The sequence below is a fragment of the Lygodium microphyllum genome, chromosome 8, assembly GCF_053477565.2.
Source record: "Lygodium microphyllum isolate KBCC chromosome 8, Lygodium_microphyllum_v1.1.10, whole genome shotgun sequence".
Lineage (NCBI taxonomy): Eukaryota > Viridiplantae > Streptophyta > Polypodiopsida > Schizaeales > Lygodiaceae > Lygodium > Lygodium microphyllum.
The window spans coordinates 78,833,826-78,855,245 of NC_141142.1; the positions used below are offsets into that span (position 1 = coordinate 78,833,826).

Here is a 21,420-nt window from a genome sequence, read left to right on the forward strand (position 1 = left end):
ATGCCATATGTGTGACATTTAATATTTTATTGTACCTCCATGTCAATCTCCATTGTTGGTTGTAACACATGGTGAAACAAGCCAAGCCTCCTATGTCCAAGACATAGGACTATTGTATGTATGTGCCACATCATATAACATGATATGTGCCTCCATGTATATACAACGCTTCAAATGATAAAATTAGAAATATGTAAAAAACTAGTATAGAACTCAACAATGAATCCTAAGCATAGATCCTTAAAGAATATTATGTTTGAAACTATGTACTAATGGCTCATGATCTACTCAGTAGTAAAAAATATAGAGTTCATAATTTTGTTTGAAGATGTAATAATATGTTTCCATTGATAATTTTTATGGGTAGTCCTTCTCTTACAATTAAAATTCATGATCCTACCTCGAAGTATGATATTGTCATTTAAGACCTTTTCTCAATACTTGGGGGTTTCACTATTTGTATATCCTCTACATCACGTGTATTAAACACCTATTTATAAATATCCTTATCTTTGAATTTTCTCTGAATAAAACATATCCATTTATATTACTCCTTTTTGTATGTAAAAAATGTACAAAAATAGTATTTTAAAAATACATTATTTTGAGCCCACATGATGCGCACTATATTCATGAGTGACCTTCCTAAATGCCAATAGCACCCCAACCTACTAGCTTGGAATGAACCTTAATAGTTTTCCCCCCTATTCATGAATGTAGTAATGAAGACTCCTATCGTATACAAAACCTAGCTACTCTATCATGAAGGTGTAGAACTAGAATAATTTTTGAGTTGATCACATCGTCTATATGAGCAACCCAAACAAGGTATTTTTTGTTTGAGTGGACATGCTAAAGGGGATGACAACCAAGTTACTCCATTGTCACCTACAACATAGGTATCTTTGCATTAGTCATCACTAATCAACTACTGAAGAGGTTTTGTAAGTAAGAGCAACCTCTCCATATCTATAACATACCAAGTTCTCTTTTATTACCATTTCTTTGTATTCATATAGCTCATGACTCCCTAAGTGTGAGCTCTCAGAATTGTCCAATGTTTTTTTCTTAGGGAAGTTCCTATATGTATATCCTCTACATCATGCACGTTCAAGGCCTATTTATAAATATCCTTATTTGTGAATTTTTCATAAATAAAACATAACCCTTTTCTATTCAATCTATAAATAACTCCTTGTATTACACCCTTCTATATGTAAAAAAATGTATAAAAATTGTATTTTAAAAATACCTTATTTTGAACCCATGTGATGCACAAAAATATACATGAGTAACTTACTTGAGGTTTTTTCTTTCATAATAATTTCTATTCAATTGGTTAGTACTACAAATTGTTAGGACAACTATAATTCTCTATTGCTACTTCTTCATTGTAACACACACACACACACACACACACACACACACACACACACACATACACAAAGAGAAGAAAATTAGCCTTGAATCCATGGTTTTATTTGCTTGTACATTAAGAGAGTGTGTTAAAGAGAATGTGGACACAAGAGAAGCAAGGGAAAAATTAAAATATGACATATGAAAAGACATATGTATTTCTTACAATATTAAAAGATTTGTCCATAGATATTCCATTAAAAGTTCACTTCATTTTTTATAGTGTTATGTGCTTTGGGAGAAATTATTTTAATAATGAATCATACTTTGTATTATTGGTGACCATACATAAATTTTAATAAGGTCCAAAGAGGACAAAATAAGCTCTTATATTATCATTCAAGGTAAAAATGTCTTTTTATACAAGTCTATATACACAGATGTAGTGATCTATGACTTATCCATTTTATGTGTGATACATATCCATTGAACTAATTCCTTTTTTAATAGGAAACGGTTCAGCTTTTAGGATAAAAATATGGATCAATGAGAAGCTTTAGCTAAAAGTAAAACTAATTTTGAGCCCCATAACTATACTAATAGAATCTATTGTTTAACAATTGGAGGGGGAAAAAAAGGTTTTTGATAGGCTAAAAGCATTATCAACCACGTATATCTATACACAATTGTAGAGATATATGCTAAAACATGTAGTAACATATACCATAACTTAAGGAATTTCTAAGCAATATGTCAAAATATTTTCAAAGGAGGTGCTTGAAAGAAAAGCTATTTAGTTTTAATCTCTTTGTGAGAATCATACAAGTTTTTTTATTTTCAGCTAATTTTCAATGTTATTTCATTGGGAGGAATCTTACAATGCCACTAATCATGTAGTGGTGTATATCCATCTCTATCCAAACATCTCTACCAATCTCTCACCAAAATACTTCAAAATATATTTTTAACAAAATGGTTAGTACAATAATTTTTTAAATGGTAAAAAGTGTATAATGAAGAATATAGGGATTATGGAAATTAATATGGCAATTGTGTGTTGTCCATGATGATATCCAATGTCATGGATGTTCCAACTTCTTTCGATATATTTGTAAGCAGGTATATACTTATCTTTACCAAGAATGGCATATAATACACGAACTGGAAAAAGTAACATCTATATAGTAAAACAATTTAACTTGTTAGTTTTATTATCAACACAAAAAAGATGGTGCAAAACCAACTACATACTAATATTTTTTACTAAATCAAATGAATTTCTATAAAGGAATGGTGTTTTACTACTAGGAATCTTTACATTGAAACTCATTACTAAGTATGTGGAGATTTATGAGATCAAGTTCATAAGCTTTATGTAATAATACCTGGTAAATTGGAGGAATCCAATTTGTTAGGTTGATAGAATCAAGTGTTGCATCCAAAAACCATTCACTATGAGTTGACACAACAACTCCATCAACAATAATTGTTCCCCCTATGGTAAGTGGATTGTAGAGGCCTTGCATTAACACAATCGATTTTCCTAATATCATGAAAATAGTCTTAGTTTGTTAATGATAGGCAAGTCCATTATCACCATTATCAAGATCTCTTTACATGTACATTCTTTTTTTAAAGTCCTAATTTAGGTTTTCTAATTTCATGGAAATATTGTCAACTACATAATGTCTTATAAATTCCATCACCATCATAATCATATATACTCATTTTAGCTATCCATGTTGTCCTTTTTTAGATTGAACTTAGTTATTCTTTTATTGGGCTACATGTACAATTATAGACCTTACTTCAAGTAACTCTCTTGTTTAAGGTGAAACATTAAAGTGTATGTGTATTCCCATAAAATCTGCATAGATGTGGTAGGTATGTAGATGCTTTTTACTAACATTGCTAGAAACAAAAATGTAGATATACAAATATAGTCTATAAGCTACTTGTTTCACGGGATAAGGCCTTCTTGAAGTTTATACTCGAATGCAAAAAGTAACTTACTATATACTTGAGCTTGATGAAGGATATTGTCACCATTAATTATGAGCATGATATCACCTACATTAACATCCTTTGAGCGTCTATAGTCAAGTTTTCCACCTATAACAATATCATTTTGTTAGTTAATCAATTCTAAAATGAGCATACATGTTCTAATTGTTCAAGCCTATTAGACATTAGATATTAGTGAAGGAGCAGTTTGCTAGATTCTTAATGTTGTCTTGCTATCCATTTTTATTGTTCTCTACCTTCTATCATTACACTGAAGTGTAAAGGGCTAATGTGGATGGTTTTTCTAGAAGGCATAGAGTTTGTTGAAAGTGAGGTGAGCTCAAGTTTAATAAAGGTTCCCACATTATTCCCATCATTGTGCCCAAATGCATAAATGCTTTCAAACTTGACACTTCCGTCAGAGCCTCGTACTGCAACCTACATCAATGGAAGGAAATCAAACCCTAAATAAATTTCAATGGTAAAACTTTGTAAAGCAACTTATAAAATTGATACAATGATGAATAGCTCATACTTATTCCCATAAGTTAGAAAAATACAACTCTACACAATAGATGGAGCCTTATTGTTACCTCATCTCCAATAGAAAGTGCAAACATAGGCTTTGTTTCTCCATTTGGGACTACAACACTTGCTTCACCTACATGGAATTCATTGTCACAATATGGAACAAGTTCATGTACTCAACTTCGTGTATTGGATGCATGCTTGAAATTTTTCTTTCACATCACAAGATTGACTATAGGATATCATTTTGCAAACTTTGTTGGACTATAAGAAGTGAGTGATCAACTAGGAATTATTTCAACATCAATACCTTGGTTCTTATGCCTTGCCTCACCATTTCAAAAACCTTTGGTGTTTATTTTGAATAGAAAATATAATTACACATTCTGAAAATGAAAATTTTACCATTCTTGTACTAAGATAAATCAACTTTTATTTCATCGTGTAAATGGTTGTGAAAAAAATACTTCTTTATTACTTTATTACAACTTAACACATATTTTTAATTTAAGTAGGGGTCTTCTAAAGAGTCTTGTGTATGATGACTATTAATAGCAATTATGTTTTATATCTTTCCTTTGAAAAAAAGAAAAATTTTAATATTTTTGGTTTGTGATCTATGTGAACTTAGTCATGGAGTGTACCACTAGATGTACTTGGGCTATTTGAAATTCAAGCCTAAGATTGGTTGCATGAAACTATAAGTTGGTTATATAGAATGACTCCTTCATAGAAAACATTTGAAACACAAATGATATGCTATCACATTGTATAGTCCTAAGCTCGAGTCCATAGACTTGAACACCAAGAGTATGCTCTCATGTGGAACAATGGTTTGCCTAATTGATTTTATACATGATTACTACAGCTTGCTTTGTACTTTTATAGTTTAGATAAAAGTTAAATTTTATTGCAAAAGATTAAAATTATTGAATATCTTGGCCTTTAGGTTTTTACTGTAAGTTTCTATTGTGATTTCTCTTTGCATAAGTAAACATTATGTATAAGGAGAAGATATATATTGACAAAATGTTTTGCACAAATTTATTTCATCGCACTTTTTTCTTGTAAGCATAGGATTTGTGGAGGTAAAGCATTCTTATGAGAAAATCCAATGCATATTATCATGCTAAGAAAGGAAAAATTTTCAAAGTGAGGTTATTGCAACAAACATTGGTATCCCATCTATATCAACTAATTTTAAGACATCACATATTCATCAAATTCATATGCACATAATGTCTTTCAAACACTAATAAAAACCTTAAATTTTCATTGAATCTAGTTCTAAGACATGTGCAAAATTTCCTTGATAACTTGAACTTCTATATAAATGACAAAATTTATTAAATAGTTAGACATAACGCATGGGATAGCAAAACAATGACTAGATGAGTATGATAGAAATATCCATGAATGATTGAAAAGATCACCTGGAAAACATTGGGCATGGCCCATAACTTGACATATACTAGTTCCTGTCATACCAATAACAAAGGAACCAATGAAAATAGTTGCTGGAGCACATAATAGAGCAAAGACTCCAAATGTTGGGCACACAGTGGCAGCTACATATCCTCCTACGCCCCCTCCCGTTGCAATAGCTAAATCAACAAAAAAAGATATGACCCATGTTGAAATGTTGAGGTTTAAAATTTCAAGAGGAGAATCATAATACCTTCCCAATTGTAAAGTAAATAGTTTTTATCTCTAAATTTTTCCACCATATCAAGAACATCAATGTCCATGTGTTGAAACAACATTGTGTGTGCAATATCCAACTTTTTACTAGATTGAAATTAATTTCTAGTTATGGAAAGAATAACTTGCAATATAAGATGTGTGCTATAATATGGAGTGTAGATTTATTTATGTGTTAGAGTAAAAAAACATGTGCTTTTTTTCCTATATAGATGAAAATTATGACAAGTGCTCAAAGAGCAACATGGTGCAATACCCAAGTTTCTACTAGATTGAGAATAATTTCTAGCTGTTCAAATATTTAAGAATGCAATTCAAGTCATACACTCATATCAAATTCCAAGTTTATGTGTTAGATAAATCAAGTAGTGGTTTGTTTTCTATATAATTCAAATCTATGATCCAAAAAGACTAATTGCATATATCTACATTATCCAAAGAAAGGCTTGTAGTTTAACTTGTAGAATAGTTTGTACTCTCACAATTATAGGTGTGGGGATTCATGGTCTAATCATTACAAATACATAACTTTATTTTAGTTTTTAATGGGTGTGCACATGTGCCTAAAAGTAATTCTATCAAGCACCCATTATGTAGAGATTCTACAGTTTTTTGTGTAGCATAACTCTGAAGTTATGTATATCGAAGGAAAAACAAGAGGACTTGTGGATAGGTTTTGTGAATTTTGATATATATTGGCCGTGTAGCTTGAAGATACCTATCCATAAGCTAATAGGATTAATTTAGTGCCTAGAATATTCTTATCATTTGACATGTTATAGCATTTGGTTTGTAGAGTTTCTTCATCTTCCATCATAAATCATTATAACATTAGATTAAATGGTCAATCTCTAATGTCATTCTCATTTGGTTTCCTTGCATCATGTCAAGTATTCTCTAATATAACTTTTCACCACATGCTTTGGTTGCTGTTATGTTGAAATGGTCAAATCTATGATATCCATTTATTATACTAAGACAAATAGTCTTTTTTTTTTTGCACAATGAGATCATTGGTTAGTACTTCGGCCAAGCTTTGACCTTAAATTTGAAGTTTATGCTAGTAGTTGTTACCATCACAAGTCAACCCAAACATTGGTTCTAGTCTCTTCAATGGAAGAACAATCTTAAGTTTCTTCAAGCCTATGCAAACACTTGTGAGTTCTTCTTCACATTGGCTTTCGTCTTTGAGATTAGAATATATATAATTGAATCTATACTAATAGAATTATAGAGAAGCTCTCATATTCAAGAGTATTATGTTCCTTGAGACATATCAGTAATTAAGTATATAAAATGATTATCAGTAAGAATACTTGTGGAAGTAGCTTTCTATTGTGAACTACTTGTGTAGCATTAATCATTCCCTTTCTTGGTGAACAATTTCATTAACTTTACAAGAGATATAATTCGAACATAGAAAATGGTAGGTGTCTAATTCCTTATTAGGCATGAAAGTTTCACATTATCTATACTACATATGTAACACATCTTATATTAGTCATCTTCTTTTAGTAACATTGCATAATACATATCATGCTTTATAGGTATTTTGAGACACTATATAGTTATTTTATGGACCAAAAAGATGCATTACCTATTGCTCGACATCCTCCATCAGCCACTTGCAAAGGTTTTCTATTCTTGTTTGTATAATTGGCTATGAAAGTATCATCAACATTTGCAACTTGTCCATAATTTTGTACAGTGTTGACTATATTTTCGACATCATCTCCAGTCACATAGATGGCACATCCAATGGACCAAGCATTGTTGTCGCAAATGAGCTATTATGGTTGATATTAGAAGAAGGGAACAAAACACACATGCACATGTAATGTATGTGAGAGATTTGATTGAGTTCATGAGAGGTATAATTTTGGACTTGAAACTATAATAATAGATGGGACATATATGAACATTGAGAAATTATATGCATTGAAGGACTTAGTACATACAGCACTTGATCGTCCACTATCGTCAGTGTAGACTACCTCCACACCTATAGGTGAATAGCTAGAAGCATCACACCCACCAATAGCTAGTAGCTGTACATTAGGAGATACAATTAAGTTAAAGTGAACAAATTTCTTAACATATACTAATTTGAGAATATGATCCTTCTAATAAATTGAGAAGTATCTAAATGACGTAAAAAGTACTCCTAAATGAAACACATTTCATACAACAAGGAATGATCATTCTTTTACTAGATTATCTAGTCTACATGAGCACACAAGACGACTTGCAGTCTCCCCTACATATATGACCTCTATTTGTGGGGACTTATTTTGTTTGTGTGTGTGTGTGTGTGTGTATGCGTGTGCATGTGTGCATGTGCGTGTGTGTGTGCATGTGTGCGTGAGTGCGTGCGCATGCACAAGCACACACACAAGTGCATGAGTATGCATGCCTATTCCTCTTTCTTTGCATAATTATGGGTACAACCGAGGGGCATATCTCATTTGGACATGAACCTTTAGACATAGGTTCAATTTAACTCAACTTTTTTGGTCTATGTAGTTGCATGAAGTGGGTTTAACTTATTTGTCTATGCTCCACATGTACATGCATATATAATTAAGAAGGGTGCATGCATATATAAAGATGAATGAAAGCATTATTATTTTTTATATAGAACTGAAGCTTAGATCAATAGAAAATGGTAAATAAAAAGTTTCTAATTTACATCCCGATTTGGTGGAGACATTAACCATCACAATATACCATTTTGAATTCTTGGTATTTATGACTTGATTGATTTTAACATAGCAAGGACTAGAAAAACTCACATATGTCCTTTTTGAATTTAATGACTATTGTAGTGGCTTAGAGATATTTTATTTGATTGCAAATATATTGATTTAATATAGCATAGTAGAGTAACAAACTATACCAACATAGTTTCAAAGTTGACAAAACACTATCAACATATGAGGTACTATATTAAGGAGTTTAGCATAGTACTTCCAGTGTAGTAAAGTGTTGTGCAAGCCATAGATGGCATCAATATAAAGAAACATGAACCAAAATCGGGAACAACAATTTGACATGGTCTATAGGAACATATTAGGTGACCATATAGATATGGTATATGTCTCGCCATTAGAAGAAATCTAAGCTTACTTCTATACCCCTTAGGTTGTTAAAAATATGTGCTCTCCCAAAAAGAGAAAGCCATATGTTTTGTAGGACAAATGTTCTTGTTTGAGAAAATTGAAACTCCATCTCTATTGAAACCCCAAAAACTCACAATTCAAAGTTCTCACTGTTTAGTGCTATGCACTTCAGTGTTGGAGACACAACCAACATTTGCTGACTAGTCCCAGGTGTAGGCAAGGCAATTGACATCCCCCTTGCCCCGATGTGGGATGCACTAGTGATAACTAGCTCTCCACGTAGCGCTGACAGCCATATCCCCAAGGATTCCAAGATGTATGGGCAATCCATATATTCCTACATGCATAGACACACGTACTTGCATACATGCACATACATGACGGGATGAATAGATTCGTACATACATGGATGACATATGCATAGATTCGTACATACATGCACATACATGACGGGATGAATAGATTCGTACATACATACATGGATGACATATGCACGTACATTTTTTCCTAGATACATATATAGGTCTTGATCCATGTGTTCAGGCTATTTAGATGATGCACTTAAGATGCATACACAGATCTGTATCCATGGGTTTATGTTATTTAGGTAATGCGATTAAGATGTGTTATATAACCTGGATGGTTTGGGTGGTTGTAGAGCTATACGCATCGATGGTGGCGACCATGGTCTGCCATCCAGATTCGACGAGCTGACACATGTTCTGCACGTCTTGGGCTGCAACAGCGCCCCAGAAGACGCCATGGGTGGAGGGCGAGAGCAAGGAGGAGGCGAGGGGGCTGATCCACGTGCTGAATCGGGAGTCGGTGGACGTGGGCGTCATCACACTCAAGCTCAGCGACGGCACTGATTGACCTTTCACTCCAGTTACAGGAGCGTAAGAAAAGACGATCATGATCATTACCATTACTATCACAACGTCCCTCGTTAGTGTAGGAAAGACACTAGCTGCACTACTCCGAGAGAGGCGTTTATGATCATTCAATTGGATCACAGCTGCCATCGCTGCAGCTTCAACACTGAACAGACCCTGATATGCTCTTTCTCTCTCTCTCTCTCTCTCTCCCTCTCTCTCGTTCCTGCGTCCTTTCTAGGTATACTAGTCTCTTATTTGTATCTGCCTTTTAGATAAGGCATGCGGCGCTGCTTCAGACTCTGTACAGACCCTGATATATATATATATATTCTCTCTCTCTCTCTCTCTCTCTCTCTCTCTCTCTCTCTGTTTGGGGGGGGGGGGGGGGGGGGAGGGTCCCGGGGGACCACAGCTTTGGATAGATATACCTATGGGACCCGCCTCATCCGCCGATATAATATCGATGGATACGGGACCATATGATATCGATGCAATAATTGGCCCTCTCCATTGATACCTCAGTCATATTTCTGTGCACACTGCATAGGCCGATCTAGTGTAGATACGAGCTCTAGAGATCGCATTTTGACCTCGTTTCTGCAGATGCGGCCTTGACCTTGCATCGTATGGCACGCTGAGTGGCGATAAAGGCAAAGGAGGCGAAGGAAAAAGCAAATCATATTGCAATTTGCACGCTGGCAGTCGATAAATGCAAAAGGAGGCGAACAAGAAAGTCGCTAAAGCTGATAGAGAATTTGCTCGACGATCTCATCTTTTTTATTGTCCCACCATCATAATGTTCTAGATCACTTGAAATAAAGGTTTTCAAAAAGAAGTTTCAAAACTTGAAATAAAGAGTTTTCAAACGTTTTGATTGGTATTAGTGTTGGTCATCAGAATGAAAATGCTTTGCGAAGCCGTGTTGAAAAAAATGTGTAGTTAAGCAATTTGTAAAAGGTTGATAATAGCTTGCTTTGGCCATGGAAATTTTGGAAGAGGTATTTTGATATAACCCCTATTCTGTTCCTCTACGAGATGAAACTTGTTCTACTCAATTCTGGCTTACTACTACATAATCTCTATTTGACTCCCAAATCCATGTTTAATCCATTGGGGGATTTTAGATTAATCTCAATCTAATGTGTTAAGGACAATCTACCCTTGAGGGGATGTTTGAGACCAATGCAACTGTAGACTAGGTTAACAATTTCTTCTAGGCTCATTTAGAACCTTAGTCTAAAATTATGCATCCCCTCAAGGGTAGATTGTATGAGAGGATGTATATCCTACCTATTTTATTGCACCAAATTAATGAATCATGAAGGTGTGTGTGTGCATGTGTGTATATTTGTGAAACCATATGTAGCATGCAAATCCACATTTTTGGAGGATTTCTTAAGATGCCCATTTCTGCATAAAATGATCTATTTTTAGGACTCTCCTTGATATGCAAAGTCCAAAGTCTTCTCCTTTGTCTTTCAAAACCTATGATTTAGATCATTGCTTGGCACTTGTCCTTTTAGACTTTTAACCTTTGTAATGCTTTGCTTATTCTTGACTTGAATCTAACATACCTCGTTGCCCATAATCACTCCATAGGATTCGTTGGCTCATATAGAAACTCAATTATTTGAGCAACATGCCAACATGAAGACTGATATCTAACACAATGGGAGGATAACTCATGTTTTCACAATAGTAAGAAAGAAACATCCCATATAAGGGTAATATGTTATAACTTCACTTAATCATGGACCAACAATAAATGAAAATTTGTGGTGGCTCTCATAATAGTTCTTTTGCTTTAATGCTTTGAGAGGATTGCCTTGGCCTTGGTTCTCCATTATTGTAAAGATGGGGTGAAGGTTTTTTTAATAAATAGATGGTGTGATTCTTGTACGACTGATTAGTGCTTTACATTAGGAAAAACATGGACTTAAAAAGGGCCTTTTAAGAAGGATAGTACGAGGATTACTTTTAAGACAAATATGCTCAAGATATTTACTATATGTATATCCTCTGTATCAAATTTTATAAATATCTATATTTGTGAATTTTCATTGAATAAAACACAACCTTTTTTATTCAGTTTGGAAATAATTCCTTTATATAATACCTCTTTGTATGTAAAAAAATGTATAAAATAATATTTTAAAAATCCCTTATTTTGAACCCATATGATACACGCATATAATCATGAGTGAGTCCCCCTTTCTTGCAAGTATGTTACTAGGGACTCCATACACTAGTCTCCTCCCAGTGCTTCCCATTGGGGAGTGGTGCTTTGTACCAAATTTTAAAGCATCACAATTACTATTGGTTAACATATTTCATGTCTTGATGCATATCTTACATGGTAATATAACTCATGGCCAATTTTTTTCCTACTTGTGTTACTAATAGCTAATGTGCTGCACTTCTATATCAATTATTGAAACAATAACTTGATTTTCCAAAAATACAATTGTACCTCACAATGATTCAACATACAAAAAGTAAATGATTCAACTACTCTTGTAATTTATTGACTTCAACATATAAAAGAAAAAAACCAATGACATTCCTTCTCTTCTGAGCCATATGAATATGAAAATATGAATGAAGGAACATTGATTTTGAAATGTCATTGTCGTATCCCAATCATAAGAGAATGTAATGTTCTAAATATTTACTCAAAAGAAAGCGTTCTCTTATTAGTAGAGTTATTAAAAAGTGAATATAGTATCCAAAACATGCAATGGTGAAATTGTGACATACCCTCTCCCAAACTGTGTTGTAACACCTTAAAATGAAAAAGAACTTTAGCAAATAAATATTAAATTTATCGATCGGAGATAATAAAATAATCATGAAGAAAGTGAGTAAATATTACCTGGGGGCATATGGGATGAAGCTCTGACATTCGTAAAGAGATCTGTGGAGTTTGGATGGAATTGGTGTAAAGTAATGAAACACAAAAAATCTTGGAATTCCCAGTTGCTCCAATCATTTGGTATCCAACTAGTGTGGGAGTGGGATATGAAGTAATCATCTTCTATTTGTTTAACATAATAGTACTCAAAGTATCCAAAACATAGAATTTCTATATACAAAAAATTATTTGCATTAGTAAATCTATCATTTGGTAATCATTCAATTACTCTGGCCAGTGTTCTACAAATTATGACATCTGTAGCCATAGTGTGTAATGCCTCTTGAATTCTCATTTGATAAGGTAATGTATGATAATATTCAAAAAAAAAAAGAGTCATCTAACAAAAAATATTGAAGAATATCCAAAATTATAATTTTTTTACAAAAGTAAAATGTTATTAAACAAGTCAATAGACCTTACAATCCAAAAATAAAGAAAATGTTAGTGCACCTTACAATCCAAAAATAAACCCTAAGAAAAATGCATATGGCTTATGTGATGCTTCTAGTGATGTCTATTGATACTAGATCACTTGTGGATGTTATGCCTCTTATGTGAGACGCATTTGGAGCCGATTCAGCTCACCCATTGACTATTTTGAACAGTCCCAAGGGAAAATTTTGCTTTAAAAATATTAATTTTAAAGTACTTTAAGCATAATAATTTTTATGCATATGCTTTTGTATAAAAGAAAAATTAAAAAATAGCTTAAATATAATTTCAATTAAATATCAATATATAAATATACATTAATACACACATATACATGAATATAGAATTCTTACATGTGAAGCATTAATCCCATTATTAATTCCATCATCTAGCATTGTAGAGAGAATTCCATTAGTAGTCACATTATATAATGCCTCTTAAATTCTCATTTGGTAAATTGATATACCTTAATAATAAAAAATAGTTTGATCAATGTAATAGTGAAGATGAAGAAAAATACAAAAAGTAAAAATTAGAATGTTATTTGAAGAAACTAATACACCTTACAATCTAGAGATAAACCTTAAGAATAATAAAGGCAAAATTGTACCAACTAACTGTCATGGTTCACTCTTCGAGTTATAGAAGAAAGAAAATAGAGGTTACAATACTTTTTGTAAAACTTCTTTGTACACAATATTGATGGTACCACTTACCACATTCTCTTTCTCATCAACCAAGACTTTCCATTTGTTTAGGGACTTTACTCTTGAGAAAGCAACATACAATTGGCCATGAGTAAAGATTGGGGTCTTGTTAGAGAGAGAACTAGGGAGAGAGAAAGAGGAGAGAGAAGAATGCGGAAGAGAGAGAAATACTGCAGGAAGAGGGAGAAGAAGACTGACGAGGAGAGAGAAATACTAGCTTTGGAGAGAGAAAGACAGGAAAGAGGGAGAAGCCATAGAAGCTGTGAGTAAGATGGGAGAGAAAGACTGTAATTGTATTAATGTGTCAAAAAGATATGAAAAATTACATGTCCTCTCCTTTTATACCAATGTCAGTGTGACATGGCATAATATCAATATTATTTACACTAGATTCTTATTCCTAGCTTCTTACAATCCATCCCTTCTTAAAGTTTTTGTCCTAAAAAATAACTTGAAAAACTAGAAAAAGATGGATAGAACAAAGTACTACTCTGTTTTACAGCTTTACAAATGGAAAATGAATGAAGTATGACCAACTATATGGTCTAAGATTGAAGAACGGAAGTAAGCCTCAGCTATATACATTATCTGGAGTACTTCAAAAGTATATGGAGCCATAAAGTCTTCAACAAATAATCTCAAAACAAAGTAGACAGCTTGCTATGTAAACAGACCCTGCTGGACCAAATCTATCATAACTTCTAGTAGAAGTGTCCAAATGAGACATACCATATATCAAAACGAAGTTCTTGAAGAGTACTTTAAGCCCATGTAGATAGCTTGATTATAAAAATTAGGCACAATAAAAACTATTCTAAAACAGCGTGCTATCCTGAACCTGTTTGCATCATCACTAGCTCCATAATCCATAGGCTTCAACCACCAATGTATCCCTTAAGAAAGGAAACTCATCCAATATAGAATCAGGTCTCCAAGAAGCTTCCTCAGGTCGTAAACCTCTCCATTTGATCAAATATTCCACAATTCAATGAGATCGAAGCTTCTTCTCACGCTGACCTATAACAGCCTCTAGGACATACTGAATAAGGCCATCTTCATCAATAGGTGGCAGCTCATCAACTATATCCACTGGATTAACATAAAAGGGCTTGAGCTAACTTACATGGGAGACATTATGAATCTTTGTGGAAGAGGGAAGCTCTATTCTGTATGCCAAATCTCCAATTCGCTTAAGGATCCGAAAAGGGCCATAAAACCTGTGGGCAAGCTTATTACTAGATCCATCTTTTAATGTAGAGTACTTGGACTTGGGCACCTTCAATAAAGCCAACTCTCCTTCTTGGAACTCTAAAGGCCTCCTCTTCTCATCATCATACTTCTTCATTTGATCTTGAGCCTTCCTTAGATTCACCTTACATTGCTGAAGAAGGGTCTGCATTCTTTCTAACTCTTCCTTCCCATGAGGATTGATCTTTTCATTAAAGATGACTGTGGGAAAGGGTACCTTGTAACCATACAAAGCCTCAAAGGGTGGAACTCCTATACTAGCATGAGTAGAATTGCTATAAGCAAACTCATCCAAGTGTAACTAAGAATCCCATGAAGTTTGGACATCATAGCAAAAATGACGAAAATAAGTCTCCAACCATTTATTGACTCTTTCTGTTTGTCCATCAGTTTGAGGATGATAAGCTGTAGATGGAGCCAATTTAGTGCCCATAGATGTAAATACCGCCTGCCAAAAGTTGCTCATAAACTTTGAGTCTCTATCATGGACAATCACCTGCGTAATCCATGTAGTCTAAAAATGTGCTCCATAAACTAACTGGCCACTTGAGAAGCAGTAAACTGAATCTTGGTTGGAATAAAATGGGCTGCCTTGGTGAGTCTATCTACCACCACGTATATACTATTCCATCCCTTCTTGGTAGTAGGTAAGCCAATAATGAAATCCATAGTAATATGAGTCCATTTACCTGTAGGAATAGGTAATGGTTGTAATAAACCTCCTAGCTTATGGGTGCTATCCTTATTCTGTTGGACAAGGCATACACTTCATAACAAAGTCTTTGACATCTTTCCATAGTCCTTTCCAATAGAAACTTTTACTGATCTTGTCATAGGTTTTGAAAACTCCTAAATGTCCAGCTAGAGGCAAAGAATGTAGTTCCTCCATAATTTTTTGCGTAAAAGAAGAGGTAGAAGGAATAACAATCTTGCCTTTCAACCAAATAAGGTCATTTTTAGGTTGGTAATGTGAGTTTTCTTCTATAAGACCTTGCTGTAATTTCTGAAAAATATGGCTGAATTCTTCATCCAGAAGATAAGCCTTTTGTAATTCTTCAATCCAGTCATTATGCAATTCTGTCATAGCTGAAACTTTGCAAGCCCACTGTTGAGTGTTGAAATGACTTGTTTTTTGGCTGATTTTTTGTTGTTTTGGAGAGCTGAATGGTTGATTTTATGGGATGATTGGTTGATTTAGAAGTGGATTGAGAGTGTTTTGGATGATATTGATTGTGTTTTGGAAGTTCATGATGTTTGTTGATGGTTCTGTGATGTTCTGATAGGTTCTGAATGGTTCTGTATACCTTCTGTTTTGTTCTGTTTTGGTCTGTTTTGTTCTGATTGTCTTCTGTGAAGAGGGATAGAGTATTGATTGATGAAGAATGAGATATTGTGAAAGTTTATTGAATGGTTTGTGAGAGTTTGGAATGATTTGATAATGAGTTATGAGGTTTTGATGACCTCCTGTAACCTTCTGTAGGTCTTCAGTAGAGCTTCTGTTTCTGTTCTGTTCTGTACTGTAGCTGTTCTGGTACTGTTCTGTAGACTATTCTGTATGCTTCTGTAAGTGTTCTGTGGAATGTATGTATGACTTTGGGAAAGTTTTCTAGCCTTGGAAAGAGGTGAATACAAGTGCAAAAGAGCTAAAAGAAGTGGAAGAAGTAGCTGCTGAAGACTCAAGAGAAGACTAGAGTGAAGTGACAGTAGTGAGCCGTGAAGAGACACTGTAGTGGCTCTGGTGACTCTTCATATCAGACATACCTCTTGGGAGGGGTATCCACGACCTAAGAGTGATTATTGAGGGTGATTTTGAGAGATTGTAGTGAGGATATGATGTATTATTGATGGAGTGTGAGAGAGAGAGTCAGAGATAGCCAATTCTACTCAAACATAGTGATTGTATATGAGAGATTGAGAGAGAAGACTATGAAGATATTGAAGATGAATACTATGTGATGTATTTCCATTCAAAGATGGTGTATTTCTTTGCTTTCTTTGTTCTATTGATGGATTTTGTGAAGATGTTGAAGAATATGGTTGATTCTATTAAAAACCGTGGGAGATCTACATGATGCTGCATGAAGATTTGTTGTGCCTGGTGTTCTTTTCTTCATTGTGATCATATGAAACATGATAAACAAGCTTGTTGATGTTACAAGATAGATTTTCTTGCAAGAGAATTCCCTTTTCCTTGGTGTTCCTCTCGGGGCTCCATGTTTTTGGTGCGCAGCCGGGGAATCTTGCCATCAACAAGCACCAAAAGAGGCTGAAAATGAAGGAAATGGCATTGCCAAGAAGAGAAGAATTCAATGGATGATTGTAAAGTTCCTTCTTCCAATGAAGAGTTGGAATTTCTCATAATCAAAGCCACTTTCCACAAGAAGTTCATCCCACAATGGCGGAAACACATCACCATAATGATGCATGCTCTATGTGGTGGACAGTTTCCTCTTCCTATTGAAGCAGCAGAAACTTGCATCTTGGTGGCAAACTGTTTGGGAACAAACTGAAGAGCAAAAACAGAGAGAATGAACATCCATGGAAGATTTGGCATTCATTGAGAAGTTTCCAGACAACATCAAGTGGGAGATTGTGAAGAAGCTTCAGGAGTCTTGGTCTGTAGAGGTTCACAAAGACAAGAAGGAAAAGAGTTGGAATTTGTTCGTGGATGCTCAACAGCAAGATACATGGGATGCTTGGTGTACTGATAATCTTCTGTTTGTTCAATTAGCAACCCACTAGAAGTTGGTAGACAGAGTGTTTTTCACAACATACACTATTGAAACCATCAGAAGCTGGCATTACTATAATGATGGCACAACCACAATGCTCAGACGTATGCATTTTGACACCTTCAGAACCGAATACCTTCCTCTGTGCAGTGGCATGAAAGCAGAATTTAGAGACGTTGAGAGGAAAGAAGTAGAAGAAATGTTGGCAAGAGAGTCCTCCAGAGACTGAAGCCTTCTGTTAACCCTCTGTGGAGCACTAACAACATAGTGGAGTCAACCCCCTGATGAATGACGCAATAAAAAGGCAAGCGTTGGAACGAGTCCAGAGGTACATGAGAAGAGAGAAAGCAAGAATCAGAGCCGAGAGCGAGCTCGCAGCAGAAGCCGCCTTTGACGCCTTTGTGGAACTCTTTACAGAAGTCCCAATGGCACATCAAGCCCTTCCTCCTCCTGCTGGAGGTCCACTTCCAAGCCAGATCCGTCCTGGAAATATTGATGACAGACCAGCAAATGTAGTCCCATTGCCAGTTTTTAAGGGAGAGTACAATGAAGACCCCGATCTTCATGTAGCAGAGTTTATGGTAGCATGTGTGGCTAACAATACCAGAACCCCTCAGCATTGGTTAGCAATATTCCCCGCCACTTTCAAGGGCGCGGTGTTTCAATGGTATGAGAGACAAGCAGCAGGAACTTTTGGCACATGGGACGACCTGAAGTTGGCCTTCCTCACTAAATTCAGGCGTGAAGGTTTTGAAGAGAGGATGCGAGAGGAATTCATGAACCTAAGTCAGTCCTCTGGAGAAAGAGTGGAAGCTTATGTCTCACGAATGGAATCCATCCTGAAGAGATGGACTAACCATAATCTAGATGATGGCATTCAGAAGGGGGTGTTTCTCAGAGGATTACAACTAGAAGTCCGTAAGTTTGTGGAGCTGCAAAGACCAGCCACACTACAAGCTGCAACAGAAGGTACAAGACTGTACGATGAAGTGGAAGCTAGACTAGCAATGAATACAGGAAGAGGAGTCCTACCTCCTCTGGTGCCAGGAATGATGTATCCACCAAATGCAGTCCCAGGGACTGTTCCCTACCCCTACCAACAGATGCCCTCGGTATCACAGTACAGTGCACCAAATCCACAGTGGCCACAATCCATGCCTCAAATGGTGGTTCCACCACAATAACCATGGTCTCAACCAATTTCCTCAATGCCAAATCAGCAGCAACAGTGGAACCCTACCAACTGGAGTCAACAGCCAACAGTTCAAACAGGAGCTCTGAATCAGAACCAGAACAGAGACCCCTCTGTACCAGCCCAACCCGTTTATGCAGTAATTACAGAGACTCCTCAAAACCCTCCTGCCAGTACGTCCGGAGGAGAAAGCTTGAAGGATTATTTATCCAACTCAGTTGCAAACATTAAGAAGGAGTTGATGGATGTGATTATAGAGCAACTACAGACGCTGAAAGTGAACATAGCAAGCATATCCAACGTTGCAGGAGCAGGAAGAGATGTGATGCGGTCAAATACTTGGTGTGGTAAGTGTCATCAAGCAGGCCATTTAGCCACTGAATGTACACGAAAACCAACCATCCCTGGAGCCTTCTGTTCCTACTGTTTGCGGAAGAATCATACAGAGGACATTTGCTCTCTGAAAGAGATGCATGATAGGAGAAGAAAGGAAGAAGACGCAAGATTCAACTTGTTGGAATCCAAAATGACAACACAGGATATTGGACCCAAGCCTAGAGAGTTTGGTCCTAATTTCGAACCCAGAAGATTTCCCTCTCAAAGTTACAGAGGAAGACAGTCTGGCGGTGGTCAGAGATCAGAAGTGGAGTGTTACAGATGCGGAGAAAAGGGACACATCTCACCAAATTGTCCAAATCCTCGAAGGTCAGTGGATTACAAGCCCTTATGCAGTCGATGCAAAGGAGAAGGCCACACTGCAAAAGACTGTCCAAGCCCAGCCCCAGTGAAAAACAGTGCTACTGATAGTCCGTCCAAGGCCCAAGAGCCTACCTCCAATTTAGTGGAATTGGAAGTTGCTGCCATCATGCGTGCAAAGCAGAAGGAACCACCTATCCAGAAAGAAAATAACCCTCCTGCCAAAACAGTGAAGTTCAATCTTCCACCAGAAGAACAGAACAGAACAGAGCCTAACAGTGCCGTACAGAGCCCTACAGTGCCACAGAGAGTTACAGAGACAGTTACAGAGACATGACCAGAGGTCCAGAATACAGAAGAGGAGGAAGTGCCACAAGTGGCAGAAGAAGTTCCTGTAATTCCTCTAATGGAAGAAAGAGGAAAAATGAAAATGGGTGTTGCCCCATTCCCTAACCGATTAGAAAAGCCAGTGGATCCTATTAAGGAATACGATCTGGTTAGAGATCTAGATACCTTTAAACCAAACCTCACATTTCGACAATTATTGATGTTGTCTCCCAGTTGCCGGAAAAGATTCAAAAGTATACTGACAAAAAGACGTGGTTTAAGGATTGCTCCCTCAACAGCGACAAAGTCCAACAAGGCTCCAGAGCCTGTAAAAGAAGTGGATGTGGCTAACGCTTTCCTAGATCCAGGTACTCCAGAGACTGGCGTATGGATAGAAGGCTGCTTCATTGCAAATGCACTGATTGATGGAGGCTCATCAGTGAACATTATGACGGATGTGACGATGAAGGATCTAGGCCTACAAGGTGTGCAACCCACCCAATGGCTCATCAGACTGGCAGATCAGAGTAGAATCAAGCCTTTGGGCATTCTTCCATATGTGAAGACTACAGTGGCTGGAAAAGATTATTGGCTAACCTATTTGGTGGTGAAGCCAAACTCTTATGGTACATCCTATCCTCTGTTACTGGGTAGACCATGGCTTTTCGAAGCCCCAGCAAGGACGGATTGGTTTAAAGGAACTTTGACCTTGGGCAGAGGACCCAACAAAGTGGTGCTGAAACTGTATGGTTCTCAAAAAGGACATGAATCCACCTCCTTGGAATTATCTTCTGACTCCCCTAATGAGGCTACAGATGGAACATCAGCAGACGAAGATGCTGTCAAACAGATCCTTCCCAAGAAAACAGTGGCACATTCCTTAACAGTGGATACTGTAAGCCGACTTCCAAAAGATGCCAAGCCATTATCAATGGGTGAATACTTCCTGCTGGAACCAGGAATGACTTTGGAAATCACTTCTGATAGTGAGATAGAAGCATGGATGTATTGCTCTCCCTGTTACATGGCCATAGTAGAAACAGAGACAGAGGCAGAAGAGGAAACAGAGAATCTGTTCTTCTGTTACAGAGCTCCTACAGAAGCAGAGACAGAAGCAGAGGCAGAAGCAGAAGCAGAAACAGAGACAGAGGCAGAAGAGGAAACAGAGAATTTGTTCTTCTGTTACAGAGCTCCTACAGAAGCAGAGACAGAAGCAGAGGCAGAAGCAGAAGCAGAAATAGAGACAGAGACAGAAGAGGTTGAATATGATATGGACGAAGAGAATTATGAAAGTGAAATGGAAGAATCTATCCCACCTGAAGAGGATACATTTGAGGAAGAAGTTCCAGAAGCATCAGAAGCCGATGAGCTCATGCTACGGGACAGAATGGTAATGATACCATTTGGTCTGGTAAATGGATCTTCTCATATGCAAAACCTTTATAAGACGTGGATTAAGACGAACAAGCCGTCTTTCAGCAATGGCTCATGCCGTCCTAACCCATCCTTGCCAAAGAAAGATGATGATGATGCACCGTGCCAACAAGCACCAGTCCCACAAATCCAACAGGCATCAGAGGGTCCCTGTT

The 21,420-nt window shown here is 36.3% G+C and overlaps 1 protein-coding gene across 2 annotated transcripts; it reads right to left on the reverse strand.

Moving 5' to 3' along the window:
• Positions 1–2,653: 2,653 nt before the first annotated feature.
• LOC148032489 (uncharacterized) lies at positions 2,654–9,803 on the reverse strand. Of its 2 annotated transcripts, XM_087684106.1 has the most exons (6): positions 9,344–9,803; positions 5,322–5,492; positions 3,954–4,021; positions 3,618–3,798; positions 3,370–3,468; positions 2,654–2,899 (listed from the first exon to the last, which is right to left on the reverse strand). In XM_087684106.1, the coding sequence occupies exons 2-6, from the start codon at positions 5,371–5,373 to the stop codon at positions 2,661–2,663; spliced, it is 639 nt and encodes a 212-aa protein (XP_087540232.1). In that variant the 5' UTR covers positions 5,374–5,492; positions 9,344–9,803; the 3' UTR covers positions 2,654–2,660. The 2 variants fall into 2 exon arrangements, with proteins under 2 accessions (XP_087540232.1, XP_087540233.1); XM_087684107.1 differs by lacking the exons at positions 2,654–2,899; positions 3,370–3,468; positions 3,618–3,798; positions 3,954–4,021; positions 5,322–5,492 and adding an exon at positions 7,198–7,637.
• Between the last annotated feature and the right edge of the window lie 11,617 nt (positions 9,804–21,420).

Bases quoted from the DNA above. Each gene is read 5' to 3' on its own strand.
- LOC148032489 (XM_087684106.1), bottom strand. From the start codon at position 5,373: ATGACAGGAACTAGTATATGTCAAGTTATGGGCCATGCCCAATGTTTT. The intron at 3,469-3,617 runs GTAGAGAACAAT...ATATTGTTATAG, and splicing joins CTTCAGTGTAATGATAGAAG to GTGGAAAACTTGACTATAGA. The intron at 2,900-3,369 runs GTAAGTTACTTT...TCATGATATTAG, and splicing joins TCATCAAGCTCAAGTATATA to GAAAATCGATTGTGTTAATG.